The following is a 15813-nucleotide window of genomic DNA, read 5'->3' as shown; positions in this document are numbered from 1 at the left end:
TACTAAAATAATATTTAGAATACAATATGTATTACGATAAATGTAATAAATTATTACAAATAACAAAATGGGGGTCTATGTCAATTTTAATACAGGCACGAGAGACAGGAATCAACAGCAAAAACAACTAGGATAGAAATGAAAAAGTCTTCTAGTATCACATTATTTTGTTTTTTAACGTTACATGCTTTTAATAACTTTCAATAAAAACTAAAACAGTAGCTGGCTACTTTATATCTCAATCAAACATCTTGTCAGTGAGATTTTTAATTTTATTTATTTATTTAACTGCAAATAATAAAATTTATCTTTAAAAAATATATATATTATATATATATATTAAAAAGTTATTTATTTATTTACTTATTTTATTATAATCTGGCTCACGGTTTACCCCAAAAAGTAAATAAATAAATATAAAAAAAGCAAATGGCTGCAAAAAGCAGGTTGTAAAGTTAACCTAATTATTTAAAGCTGATTTCCAGAAATATGACAAATCCCCAAACTAAATAAAAATATTCCGATTCGGTCATTTTAGTAATGTTATGAAAATGATTAATGATTAAGTGTCGTTTGGAAGCGGAAAAACTAGTATAAAACCGTTAATGTACATTATATAAACACACATAATATTTATTAATATATAACATTATAATATATATCGCCAGTGCAGAATAAATGGACATAAAAGGAGCATTAATCTAAACGGCTCTTTCTCTCTCTCTCTCTCCTTTTTCTTTTATAGGCCTGTTTGTGAAGTCATTTTTCCGAGGGTGACTAAGCGATTAGGAGAGAGGAACACAGGAGCGGACTGAGGTGGTGGAAAAACACATACGTACACACGCACTCAGTAACGACCGGCTATTTTCTGCCCTGGGGACTCCCGGTGGAAATTTACCATCATGCCCTCGGAGGGCTTTAACAGACTGACGCCTTTCTGGACAACTACAGGTTACACATACCTCGCAAAAAAAAAAAAAAAAAAAAAAACCCTGCACGGAAAGGAGGGAGAGAGGAGAGGTAACAGATGGGAAGCGCAAAAGAGCGGGAAAGAGGGGAGGAGAGCGGCAGCATGTGAGTGATTGTGGGTGTTAGCTGGCATCTCTGTGCAAACATCAGGCCCAGATAACATGATTTCTGTGAGTCAGTGAGGAGCAGGTGGGAGAAACCGATCCGCTCCACTCCTGTCTCACCATCGCCTCCAATCTTTCCTGCGGTTTTTAAAGGCGACATGAAAAGTCACCCAACCCTCATCGTTCGTTTCTGGTCTGTCTGTCTGTCTGTCGGGGCGAAAGCCGCGAAATGCATTTTTTTTTTTTGTCTGGAAGCACGTCACGGCTAACAAAACATGCATAGCTTTGAAGTTTCGCCGAGGTGCAAACATTCATTATTATTATTATTATTAGCATTTTGAGTCGGATATTAATTGAGGCGTTGGATACACGCTGAATTTAGTTAAAAAGAAAAACATGAAAAATTTATCAAATCAAAATTCTGAAAGTAATATAATTAACTTTTTTTTTTTATATATATATATATATAAATGAAGTCCTTTAGAAGTTACACTATTTGCAGAATTTAAAAGAAGCTGCATTAAGCGCTTAATCTACATCTAGTTCAGCAATAAATGAACAGTGGTATGAATCACAGGTCTTGAATCCTTTGTAACCGGCCCCGTGTCTTTTCTTTTGAGCAGCCATGAGTTAGAAGTTCAAAGGAAGTGAGTTAAATCCATTGATTGGATACCTGTTATTTTCAGCTTACATGTTCTAAGTTAATATGAACAAAAGGGTGCATCTAATACAGACTTGAAAAGGCTAAAAAAGCTTTTTTTTATTTTATAAACTATATTGTGCAAAAAGTGAAAGGGACACGATGGCCATAACGTTTAGCCAATATTCAAATACAAGTTCTTCATTCCATATTAAAAATAAATGAATTTAAAAAGTAGTCATTTCAGCACAATAACAAAGCAATGTTTTAAACATTTTTTTACATTTTAAACATCTAAAATATCAGAATGTGCACCCTGCAGTATTTATTTATTTTTTAATAACCCGGTTCTCTTTCGATGCGCGTCACGATACATAAAACAAAAGTTCTGTCGCTACTACAGTTTCATTTTAACTCTAAACCACGTTAAAGTTACAATGAAATATCATAAACGTGACCGATTTATAATCCTAGCGAAGGGTTCCCTCTTTCTCTTTCGGTGCTGAGTCATTAAGACTCTTACGCAACTCTGCTTTGTGCTATTGTGTATGTGACCCGTGTGACCAATCTGAGCCTCAAAAAAAATCATAGCATTAGTAATTAGAACACGGAATGGCTCTGTTTGTTTTGGGAAGTCATGTAGTTAAACGTTTGCTGACAGAAAACAGGCCCGTTCATGTTGATCTCTAACCAGACCAATCAAACGTTATATTCAAATCCCTGATGTTTGGGAATTTGACTCTGTGTGTGTGTGTGTGTGTGTGTGTGTGTGATCAGGACAGGAAGCCGTGACCGTTTGTTGACTCAGTATGGTATGTTTACAGCGCCGTGTCTATAAGAGGCTTTCAGTGAGCGAGTCAGGCATGTGACTGTACGGACGCCAGAGGTCGGCGAGGTTATACGTTTGTGAACGGAGCGCAGATGTAATCTGTGGCTAAACGAGGATACGACGGACTTTACTAATGTACGCGATTAGGCTTCCCTTTTCTTCTGTAAGTGTCGCTTTAACACTTTATGACCTCGAGTAGAACTTCAAAAGTGATGCGCTGAAATTTAAAATGATTTAAAAGGACTAATAATCAACACTCACGAATGCCGAGTTGCATATTTATCAAAACGGCATATAACTATTAGCTATTGACTTTATATTAGGTTCATGATGTATTGAGGAGGGATATGGGTAGGTTAGGGACAAGTTTGGTGGTACGGCTTATGAATGTAAGCACAGAGATTATTATAGATGCAATATAAAAACATAGGCACAATGTAAAAACATGCATGTGCACAGTGCATTGTATCTTATGATTAATTTACATTAAATTTAAGTTCATAGTAGTTAAGGCCACCTGATATAAAGTCGATTACAATATAAATATATTAATATAAGTGTCTATATTAGATTTATTTAAATGCACATTATTACAATACATAAAAAGAGTAAAAATATCACGGAAATGCGTAAATTAAGTCGATTTCTTCTTGCTGACTAACAACTTGTTGAATGGTGTTCCTGAGCTAAATGCATTTCAGTTGAACCGAAGCGGCTTTACTTCACGTCACATTACTGAGAATCAAAACGACATTTATTGCTTGAATTCCGTCATTAAACAGAATTCGAGAGCCCTGCCTTTCATATCAAAAGCTCGTGTTCATGCATTAACGAAAACCAGTATAGAAAAAGGCCTCAACTGATTCAAATGAAGACGATCATCCACGCTGCGTGTATAAAATATTTACTAACACACCATCAGAGAAAAGCTAATTAAACAGCACCGTTACGGTCAATGATTTTGTCTCTCTCGTTCGCAACTTTCAGGTGAATATTTTTGCTGCATCGCCGGTCTTGAACGACTGCTTGAGGATGTGACCGAGTGAATAAACGCTTGTTACCTGTATCTGTTTGAGCACTTTAGGGATTGGTTTGCAGCTGAGCTTCTGGCATGCTTGTCTGTAGGCATTCAGAATCTCCTCCACCGTCACGTTCTGGGCTGCAGAGACAGAAGCACACAAAGACAAGGTCAAAGGTCGTTCAGACACATGATACGCAGCGCGTGCAACGGTTCGCTGGATGCTGCCAAGTCTGAATCTGCCTCATCTGATTCTCTGCATTTGGATCAGCGAGTGCTCCTACGATGCCTTAAAACACAGCTTTCGTGCGACAGAGCACACGAGTCTGGATGAGTTGGAACAATGCACGCGAACGAGTCTTTGGGGAGACGTGCGTCTACACTGTGATTCTTGAGCGCTCTCAGTAGGGTCTTTGTGCAGCGCATGAACACACGCTCCAAGAAGAAAGCGGTCTAGACGTTTTAAGCACTGCCACAGTCATATGACTACATTCAGACTCATTGTTTTGATGTGAGACACACACACACAGGACGGTTTAAGGCAAAACTAAAAAAACAGGCACTACAATGTGACCATTTCCCTTGCATTTTAATTGCAGTCATACTACAGAGTAATATTATCCATAACAAAAACTAAAAAAAAAAAAAAAAAAAAAAAATTAAAATTAATATATATATATATATATATATATATAAAAATTGTATGATCAAAATTAATTGCCAGTTTTAATAGTAGTATACATCAACACTTATTCATACTTTAATGAATAAGTGAAAATATTTATGATAATAATAATAATAATTTTACTAAAGCAATTATCTGAATTTATTTTGTGCATCAATTTCACATAGCAAGTGACAGACATAATCGCATCTTGAAAGGAAAAACCCTGGGTCATTTTCGCCCTAATGTTTGGGTAAACCGGCCGCACATGCTGTTGATTACCAATAATTTCATTATGCCAATCATTTTGACTCGTCCCTCTGTGTTTATAAACAAACGGGGAGCAGGTTTACAGTAAACACAATCACGATGTAAGCTCTGCAGGCCTCGGGGTTGACGAGGAAATGTAAAGCCTTTGTTACGGTGCTTTAAGCTTTCTTCAACATTCGTACCGAATCGCTTTACTAAAAATGACCCCGATTTTTGTAACAGGAGCTCCACGTAAACAAAGGATTCCCATCGCATCTACCATGTCTCTTCCGGTTATCTTTGCAGACGTTTAATTTACTAACTCATAGATGAATTAACTTTTTGGTTTAATAAAAGGTTGAACTGCAGACTGTGTGATGTGGCCGTAACGAATGCCATATTGCAAAACGGTGCAATATTAGCAAATGTGCAATGTTTTATTATTGCACAAAGCATATGTGGATTCTGCTTGTTTTAGCGCATATAAACACAGCAGAGGACTGCTGACTAGAGACGACGCGCTGGGCTGAAGACTAGATGCCATCCTTCCACACTTCCTATCATCTAATAAGCTGCAGACCAATCACAACCCGTGTGTTAAAACGGGCTATAAATATAAACCAATACATGAACGACCGAACAATTCTGCTAAGAGTGCATCATGAGTCTTTCATCTTCTCCTCAGGCAGTCTAATTAAACTAAAGTCTGCTTTAAAAGATTTCCAATGGCTCATTCGCCACGAGCGGAGACCTGGAACGCCTTCTGGCGATTCAGCAAAACGTCTTTAATCCAGACTACATCTGCAGTATCTAATATGTGAGCAAACCGAAACGAAAGACAATAATCAACACAAACTCTAAAGCAGTGCAAAGTGCTCGGTCACATTCAGAACGTTTTGTTTTTTCATTCCAATGAGCTACTTTTCATTGTCTTTTTACGTCAATGCGCTACATGAACATGTTGCATTTGCGTTTTTCTTTAGCGTTTCAAAGAAGCGGCGCATTTCTTTTATAGGAGCGATGTCAAACGAAAAGAATTGTTCTGCATGTCAATGTCAGTTTTAATAACGGCGGACCAATCAGAAGACCCCAGAGGCGGGGCAAGATTTTTGGCATGGCTTTTTTATTTAATAGCAACATGGCGTAAGACTCCTTAGAATTGAATAAAGTTTCTTCAAGCGATTATCACAACCCGTTTCTTGAAAAAGAGCCTGAAGATATTTTGCGTATTGCATCACGTCTAAAAAGCACGTCTCTAGAACCCTGCACTCATTCTGTGAGCGTTGCGTGTTGCGTTTTTTGACACACAGGAAAACGAGTGCACCAAGTACAACTAACCTCACAGATTATCACAGGAAACAATCATTACTAGTGAACATTGCTCTCAGCGAAAGTGGTCAATATTTAACAGTTATGTGGTTTTATCAGTGTAATGAGTGCTTGTTAGTATGGAGGTACTCAGCTCCCTGATAAGGGCACATGCTATAGAGGTAATCGAGGGGTGCGATTTCTACTATTTCATTTCACTGCAAAAACGATTGATTTCAAGTTGGTTTTAGTGCTGCTGTCTTTTATTAATAGTGCAAACAGAACGCCAGACTCAATCCCACACCACTGCCCGAGCCAATTATAGCGGTCTCTGAATGTTAAGTAAGTTACAGAAGTAAGTATTCGAATAAAAATAATTAAAAAAAAACAATTATAATAATAAAAACTCTTTGCTTACGGTCACCTTTGCTCAGCACACATATGTAGGGCCTTATTAAATCTATTAAATGTTTTGCCTGTTTTAATGGTGGAATTAAAATTGAATAAAACCAAAAAGTGAACTTCATTCCTAATCAACTTTTTCCATTCAGTTTTAATTGTCTGTTCTCTCGCGAACTAAATGGTTTTTGTTATTGGAAATAAGTCCCAACGATGGGGTGACGGTGGGCAAGTGGCGAAACTACCGTATGCTTTCGTCAAAACATAAGTACAACGTACAGATTTGGTGTTATGGACAGGTTTTTATGTAATATGGGTAATTATATTACATATACAGATGTAACTATAAGTACAACATAAAAACATTTAGTTTTGTACCAAATGATAATTCAAATGTAGCATAGTAGTTAAGGCCTCCTAATATAAAGTGGGACCAGGACGAATTATAGAGTAAATCATAGAGCACTGCGTTTCTGACACACGAGATTCAATCAGGTAATGCAATCAATAAAATTTTTCTTTGAATAATATCTAAAATATGCTGACCATTCGTATCCATTGTGCACGCACATGTTTTATAAACACGAGGGCTGTGTTAGAGCGGGCAGAGTCTGTGCAGGGCACTGAACGTGCTCCATGTACTCAGTGTACAGCATGTCCTTGGAAAAGCACTTGCTTTTTAGTCTCAGCGTGGGTAAACGTTCCCAGAGCGAGGAAGACGGACAGAGAGGCTTCCCAAAAAGGGAAAACGATACCAAACCCTCCTTAAGATTTCCGAACGCACACAGATAAATGCCATCTCTTTTCACACGTCGACTACGTGACAGCTGGCCCTGGCAACGAGCGTCGGATGAAATCACGAAATGTCTTCAAAGAAGAGAAAAGCGGGCATGTTTTTAAAGTGCAGCCTGCGTATTTTTACCAAACTCGCGCAGCTATTTGGACACGCCATCTGGGTGGGTTTCATAACCTGAAAAAACACCCAAGAGCACGTGTGCGCGTTTACCACTTCCAGGTTCAACAGTGGTGAGATTTCAGCATGGTAAATGTTACCGTGATAAAGCGTCGGTATCTCCTTAGTGCCACATGCACTCTGTATATAGACCGTGGCATCGTGAGAGTGGAGTGAATCAATGAGAATCTGTCCGTCAGCGAACAGCCTTTGGGGGAAACCTGCGGTCTGCATTCCTCTGAATGGCGTCTTTCCAAAAGCAGCGGTGGAGAACACTTACTAAAGTGTGCTGCTGAGCAGGCCAGACGTCTAAACTAAAGAGCGCTCCTTCTGATTAAAACTCGTTACACTTCTGTCAATACTCAGAGAGCGCTAGCGCAGCACACGGTCTCAGAAAAATCACGAAACATAATTCGCACAAACTGAAAATTACTCGTGTCACTCTAAACCTGTATGACTTTCATTTATGAAATAAGTATTTCTAAGAATGTGGCTAATCAAACATTGGTTAGCAGTTTCTTGATATGCACTTTCTGATGATCAATGCTGATGCTAGCAGGGTGTCCGATAGCTTATGTAAAGCTAATATAGGCTATTTAGCCATCTAGTAAACAAAACATGCTGCAATATGTATTTTAGACAGATGGCTATATAAAATATTACAATAATGAACATGCATGATATTTGTTATTGATAAAAGTCTTATGCCTAGTCTATTTATTTCACATACTTTTCCCTAAATTGTCAGAAAAATACTATTTTGACAAAGCCGGAGTCGAAAAATGATCTGTAAAATAAACAATGACGATGGATAATTTGGATATCTCTCTTCAACTCTTATCGGCGAAAGAGAAAAACCTAACCAAGGCGTGCAAACACAAATTGTGTGAAAATATTATCTCCAGTAACCTTGCTAAGCGTTAGCTCAATTTCATCAGTGGCAGATAACACTTCAAAAATTAAAGTCACTGACAGCGTTTCAGAAAGCTGACGTCTTTATCTAAACGACCGCCATCTGACTCAATTGAATACGTAATTGCACATACTTGTATAAAGCGGATGTCAGAGCAGCAAACATCAGTGAAACAGCATTAAAGAGCAGGTGTGTTGATGGAAATATGAACCGCCAATACAGTTCAACAAAACCAGCACATTTCCACCAAATCTCAAAGGTTCTGAAGGTCATTGACAAGTAAACATCTTAAAAAGCATGTTCTGGAGTCAGTGCTTAAAGCTAACCACAGAATATCAATTGCCAGTGTAAATGAACTGTGCAACTTTACTGTGAAATACATCCCTGAAATTCTCTGGAAGAGTCTCCTCAACTGCCCTGAAGCATCTGAATATTAACTGCGTAATATATTTATGTTTGTAGAAGATTAATAGGTGAGGTAACAAAGCCAGAGGCCATTTCAATCCAGCTCAAACCGCATACAAATCATTAATGCAACTAAATCATGACAATTTTCTACATCATAATTATTCAAAATGATTCTGAAGACAATGGGATTTTTTTTACATTTAAAAGGACGACGTCGGCTTCTCGTTTATTGTAATTTTTTTTTACATTTGGAAGAAAAATTGGCTGATTCTTGATTTTTGAAACTCGTTGAAATGCATTCCACACCAGTCTCATCTTAGACATGTGAAAGACCAAGTTTATAAAAGCGCATCCTTCGGGCAGAACAGTAATTAGGTCTCAGTTTAAACAGATTGTATGGCTGTGATCGCTCAAACTGTAAAAGTACGGCAAGGCCTGGTCTTCCTCAAAGCGGAGATAATGACAGCTCTTTAAACGGAGCACTGCCGTTTGATAAGGATGATATGTAAACGAAAGCTAAAGGTTGGCAATTAACGTGAGGTGCTGTCAGCAGACAGAATCGAGCCCCTCTGGGTACGGACGCAAACGCTCGCGCGCTTGAGAAAGACGGCATGCTGTCCTCCTCCTCCTCCTCCGTCAAACAAGTCCAGACATCACCGTGTTCATTTCCAGTCAGACAAGCCCGTTTTCAGAATGAGCCTTTCTCAGGGCATTTCTGGCACTACTGAAACACTAGTCCACTAACAATGTCCAACAGCGGCTTGTTCTTTTCACACATCACGGGTCTCATATTTCACTGATTAACAACAACAAACTTTTTGTGAAAACCTTTATTAGGAGCTTTAATAGCTTTATCAAATCATTTGATCATTCAATAAATTGCTTTCAAGACAAGGGTTTTCAAACAGAAATAAAATGACCCTCTCAATGACTTTTCCCTATTGGTTCCCATGGCATTTAACACTTGGATATACGAGTTTGGCTAATTAATTTCTAGACCTGAAAAAGTAATGATCTTCAAATCTAAAATTAAAGTAGAAACAGAGTAAAAGGTGAATTACAAACAAAAAGATTGGTCTAGAAGTACACCAAGTATATAAAAGTCGGAATGGCTATAAGAAAAGTAATGATGAATGCGTTGTAAAAAGTTCCTAAGACTTCCAAAGTTCCAAGGGGTTAATCTGTTTAACCCCGTGACATAAAAGTGGCTGAAGTTGGACAAATACCCAAGTATTTCTTGAAAAGTGCTGGAACTGTAATAAAGCTCCAATGCTTCAGACTCAGCAAAAATTGCTCCCAAAGCCGAAGTACCACGGACCAAATGAGATTGTGTCATGAATTACAATCTCCTCTGTAAGCCTCCCAATAACTCACAGACCAACAAAGCGTATGAAAAGAAAAGCAATCTTCTATGTCTCTTACCTCTCTGAAATCACTGCCATTGCTGCAAGGTTGCAGTGACGGCAAAAGTCAGGCTTTACAATGAAGAAAGGCCATTCGTTTGGGCTGATGAAAGGACCGTTACTCATGATTTGGAAATGCTTTTAATCAGTGACCTGATCGACGACTTGTTTTGTTTGTTTGAAAAGAGCAAACCAACCGGTCTGATTAGCCTGGCCTGAAATTATACAGCATAACAAACATAAGACAATAACACAACCGAAGGTAGACAGACATATAAAACTCCCAAAAAAAGAGTGTTTCTGTAGTCAAGAACCATTCTGGTTTCCCCAAAAGAACCATGTAGAGAAGAGAATTTTTATAGACTATAGAACCATTTTCTACTACAAAATGCGAAGGAAGGTTCCATAGATATTAATAGAAATGGAACGGGGGCTGAAAAGTTCTGAATTTGTTTCTGAAAGTAATATTGTTAAGCGCATGCTTATTACGAGTTCGGTCTACAACAAATAGCCAACTACTGGCCTTCCATGCATAATGCAGCCTTTTTTAGGGATGTCCTCCTCAGCTATCATGCCGGTGATGAGCGGTACACCATTACAAGGAAAAGACGACACCCAAAAGTGCATGCTCTGCTGTCATTAAAACCAAAAGAAGAAGAAGTGTGCCTACATGACGTGTGAGAACCTGTCTGTTCTTCATGTCACATTGGTTTGAGCGTGCGTTCAAAATGTTTGATTTGCATTTTTGTAACGATATCTTATTAATTTATTAGTTGTATCTGCCATCAGACTATCTGAGGAGTTGTTTACTGTAAATCATCACTATTGGTTGCGTTTTGCCTTGAATTTTTCTGACAAACAGTGAGCTTTTACTCTCTAACACTTTTTACCTCTTGTAGCCTAATTATTGAGCTTATAAAATAATAAAAGCACTCTCATATTATACCAATGTCTTTATACAGTACGTGCAACTACAGTGTTTTCCCTGCCATTACTTTAGGAGGTTCATTTAATTTTCTCTATAGCGCTGGATCACAACAGATGTCAATAGCCTTGTGTTATTTATCTTATTTTCACTACGGCGTGTCTACATCACATGGTCACGCTCGCTGTATCGCGTACAGAGGATTAAAACTATCCTCATACACACAATGTTTCATATACACACAAAAATGTAAAGGTATTCAAGGCAACTCGCCAAAATAAAAGTTTGGTTTATTTCTCAAAATAAAAAGTAAAAAGCATCACAAATTAGTTTTATTTTCATTCAAAATAGAATAAATTAAATGAATGTTTTGCGCTTTCAAAAACACCCAACACAGAATTTCTGAGAGGGAGAAAAAAAAAAATCATAGGAAAAGAAATTTATAATAATAATAATTATGCTTTCAAAATTTGATAAGGCTCTAAACGTAACTTGAAATAAATGCATATTAAATTAAGTTTTGTTATTCTAATTAATTACACGTTTTTAACCACCATTGTTTTGACAAATGTCGTCGGCGCACTAAACTTTTCAAAATGACAAAGACTTTTCCATTTTTTGTACACCACTGTTGTGTAAATGTACCCCAAACTTTCCAAGATCAGCAAAGTATTCGTGCAATAAATATAATTTTTTTAAAAAGTTTGTTTTTGGAAGAAAGGCTATCCCTAGCACCCTGTCATGTCAGGAGGGGCCTTGGAGGCCGCCGGCAAACATGAGTGGGGCTCTCAGGGACGCCACGGGGCAGTAACATCTGAGCGATACAATCCAAAATAGATCTTCACACCACCTCATGCCAGCGGACCTCAAAGCCATTCACACAGCAGCGTCACGGTCACAGGGGCCAGTGTGTGTGTGTTAAGAGAGAGAACAACACACCCACGCCAGCCATGCCCTTTCCCTAGCTAAGACACATCAGAACTACCTGAATGAAACCACCAGAGTTAAAGAGACTACAGAACGGTAAGAGTGACGCAGCGCATTGAATCCACAAAACCTAATCAATTGTATAAATCAACGATTAAATATGAATATATATGAGTCTGATTTAAACAGGAACGTCTAGAAACATTCAAGGACGTAAACGCGGCCTCAAAGAGCATAAGACACAAAAAAGCCTCATACAAAGTTTCAACTCTTTTTATTATTTGTTAAACACATAATTATGGATTATAAACATCCTTGTTTTTTTTTTTAAATGTAATAAGCGACCGCAACCAAGTAACAGAGAAGCAGCGGCTTGGTTTCTAATCTGGTTCTCTCACGAAGTCATGCAGTGTTTGCCTGAGACCAAGACTCTGCGTCTGAGGAAACGGCGTAGGAAACCAAGCTACAAAAGTGGGAAGTTCAGCCTCAGAATATAAGGAAATTATAGAGCGTACAGTACAGGCAGGTGACTTAAACAACTTCCTCATACCTAAATAACAACAGAACAATGTGTGGCTGCGAAACGAGACCGGCCAGCACCTGCGAAAGAAAGCCTTCCTCCTAGTCATTGAGAAAAAAGCTTTGAGAAAGCAAATTAAAGCTGTGAGAGTCTGCGGAGCGCGTTTCAGCCGCTAGTTTAACTAACTACTGTACCGTGATTCACAGTATTTGCAAGGACAGTCCCGCTGAAGCGAAGCGACCTAGCATGCTGTGTCCTGCTCAAAGGCACAATGGTGGCGGAGCAGGGTAGGGATCGCTGGAACTCCAGGGACAACATTACTTGGAAATGAACCAGCAACCTTTGTGCTTACTAATCAGATACTTAAACATTAGGCCATTACCGCAAATAGCCTGGGATCGCCGGACCTGGATCCTTTAAAATGTACATAAACTGTGCCATTTAAAGCTACAAAAGAGCAGTAAACTGAAAATACTTTGAAATAATAAACATTACTAGTGATTTTTTTAAACACTGCATAAAAAAAAGGTACGATTTTTACATTTGTTAAACTTATTGATGCGTTTTTTTAATTTGTATTTGAATAATGTAAATGTGCATGATTCATTACGGTTTATTTAAGCAAGGTTAAACGTTAAAAAAAACGTGACAGCAAGCACACGTAATAAATGACTAAACAAGATTAATTAACACTGTAAAACACTGGCGTATTGCTCTACACCACGGGGTGCACACACTGGGTATTATTTGAACACAACCCAGAAATAAGATCGCATTATTTTGTTTATATTCTGACAGAAAAATTACACACAAACTAAAAGAAAGAAAATTAAAATCATAATCAGCCACCCCTTTGAAGGTAAACGGATTACAGATATTAATCAGCGGAGACCTCAGCCATTTTCAAGAATCACTTCCATCTTTATTCGACCCTCTAACTCTATCAGTCCCTAATCTATTTCTATTCATTAAAAAATACCCCCATTAGACATAAAAGCCCATAAAAGCGTCCCCTAAATGACTAAACGCCCCAAGTTCGAGTCGCGTCTCACTCGACAAACTTTTAACGGTGACTAAACTGTGTTTGTAGACGGCTTGAACCTGCGTCGTTATCGTGGCAAAAGCAGGCTAAACTACATTATAAAGCGACTTTACAATGTGACACTGTTAAGGAAACACGCAGCAGCTGTCAGACAAACGCCGCGTGCATTGTGTCTCGAAAGCGTCATTGTTTCACTTCCACAGACAACACCTCGACCGGTGCCGTATACGCAAAGGAGATTCCCTGCAGGCTAAAAAGAGACACACCTTTGAAAACCTTCGGCCTGGAAAGCACAGAACGTGCTTTCGCCGGCGATCGAGCAGAACTGGATCTCTCCGTTTTTTTTCCGAGAGACACGATATCTCGCCGTCTGGGAGAGCTCCAGAGGTTTCTCCACATCCGTGAGACAGCTGCCCGAAGCTCAGATGGATCTCCGCAGTTGTTATGGAGCCGCTGAGCGACCCTGGAGGACTCACGGATCGGATGTCACTCGGATCACGGGAGGCTTTCAGGAAAAGGCCTCAATCGCTCGGAGCGTAACAGGTAACAGAAGCCACGTTCAAAGCCTCGGCTTCAACTCAGCGGGGACCGAATAGTTGGAGCGCAAAGCTTTTAGAGCGCAAAGAGCTCCGAACTCGAAATCTGAGGGTGCAAGAACTTTAAAGGGTCTTACCGTGTCTCCAAGGGTCCTTCGGCTCAACTGCGCCCGAGACGATGTCTTCGTCTGACGGAAAGGTCACCCGCTTGGACCCGTGCTTACTCCCGGCTCCGTTGCCCGGTGCTGGGGCCTCAGACGGGGTTTCTGAGGGCACGTCCTCGCGGCGTTCTTCCGGAGGTTGCTGCGGATGCAGTTCTACGACGGATTCCGGCGTTGCGGAGTTCTCACGACTAGAGGCACTTCCCTCGCTTTGGGCCGCTGGCTCGAATTCCAAAACGCCATTTTCATCCAGGCTTAAATCCACACCGATGTCCATCTCGCCGTCGTCGCTCTCGCCCGCGTCCCCAACAGAGCCCTCGCTCACCGGCGGTTCCTCAAACTCGCTGGTATTCTGATCGCCAGCAGAACCGTTCACGGGCTCGGCTGACACGGCGACGGAGCCGTTGTTTTTACTGTGCGGCGCTCTGAGCTCGGTGGAATCGTCCTCTTTCGCGTCCTTTAACCTGGTCAGGACGGCGGCGTCCAGTTCCCCCCGACCCCCTTCCGTCGGCAGGAGGCCTTCGCGGGGAAGGATTTCGTCCGCGGCTGTGATGTACTGTTGTCGGACACATTGCACAAATCTATAGCATTGCACAAATCTACAGCTTCCTCCTCGCAATTCATTTTCTCATTTCCAGGGAGCTGGAGCACACGCCACTGCCCGTCACGCACTAAAAACCGACAGAAGTTCACGTACGACGCAGATCAATCCAAGGCAGATTCAACAGTTCAATACCTCCTTAATAAGTGCATCGCGTACTAAAAGTTCACATCATAGCTTTAAACGGTGCTCCTTACCTTATGCATGCACCTCAATTCATTCATAAGGTGGAGTATTGATTTAACGTATTGCATAAGGCGATTCACTCTATCCTGCCTTTTCTTTAGCAATCCTGTGTTTCTAAGGAAGCTGTAAACACTTAACACATACTTCAAAGGCGACCTGCATCGGTTCTGTCCACATTAAAAGAGAATATCTCGCATGCACAGCATTGTGTGCTTAAGGTCCACCCTCATTCACCTTTAATACTGTTACTTTCCTCTCATAGCGTTCAAGAATAAGTCAAGCACCGACAGGTGTATTCAAATCTGAAACCTCAGACTATAAAAACCAAGCGTGGGATGATGAAGATTATGATGATGATGATTATGCTTTCTCCACCGGCCTGCTCTCCTACAGCAAGACGACTAAAGTACCGAAACTGACTCTTTAAGCCAACGATCTGAAGCGCAGCAGCGTGTTTATCGCTCTTTAAGCTGTCAGGACGAGGAATCTTGCACTGTCACTTTCCGTGTCGCAGTGAACACAAATAAAAACAGGCGTCATACTCCGGAGCGCGCTCTCGTCCGCAAAAACCGCCACAAACGGCCTCGTCTGCTCCGCGTAGACAGCCTGCTCCGGCCGCCCGGTACGGACGAGGTTCAACGGATCGCCAAGACGCGCGGACAGCAGGAAAAAAGAGAAAAATATTGGCCCCGGTGTAGCTCCAGTCCGGACCGACCGTGTGTGTGTCTGTTGACTGTTCACAGATACGTCACCACCGCGGGATGGGAACGCGGGGAGGTTTCGGCGGCCGCACTTTCGCGACTTCGACGCGGGCGTTCGTTCGCGAGGACGCGCGCGGGAGAAAATCGCAAAGTTGCTTTTTGCGCCGCGTTTCGCGTGAAGCGACCGCGTTCGCGATTCGTCCGCGTTGGCATTTATCGTAAATCGCCGTGTTAAAAAAAAAAAAAAAGAATTAACGAATCGGTTGACGTTTGAACTTCGCCGAGCCGCTGTCACGTTGGATGGTTTATGACGCGTGTTATTGAGGAAACGCATACATATGTACACGTAAAGAAATAC

The 15813-nt window shown here is 40.3% G+C and overlaps 1 protein-coding gene across 1 annotated transcript in view; it reads right to left on the bottom strand.

The window, feature by feature from the left end:
- ppp1r37 (protein phosphatase 1, regulatory subunit 37) overlaps positions 1-15521 on the bottom strand; it is a 29640-nt gene extending 14119 nt beyond the window's left edge. The window contains 3 exon segments of the mRNA XM_043264627.1: positions 3604-3701; positions 13944-14510; positions 14513-15521. Of these exon segments, the coding sequence (XP_043120562.1) occupies positions 3604-3701; positions 13944-14510; positions 14513-14591 (744 nt within the window). The 5' untranslated portion in view covers positions 14592-15521.
- Positions 15522-15813: the final 292 nt, after the last annotated feature.

Source organism: Puntigrus tetrazona, chromosome 18 (genome assembly GCF_018831695.1).
Source record: "Puntigrus tetrazona isolate hp1 chromosome 18, ASM1883169v1, whole genome shotgun sequence".
NCBI classification, from domain to species: Eukaryota; Metazoa; Chordata; class Actinopteri; order Cypriniformes; family Cyprinidae; genus Puntigrus; species Puntigrus tetrazona.
Note: the sequence above shows the minus strand (reverse complement) of the source record. Positions and strands in the feature narration are given on the sequence as shown.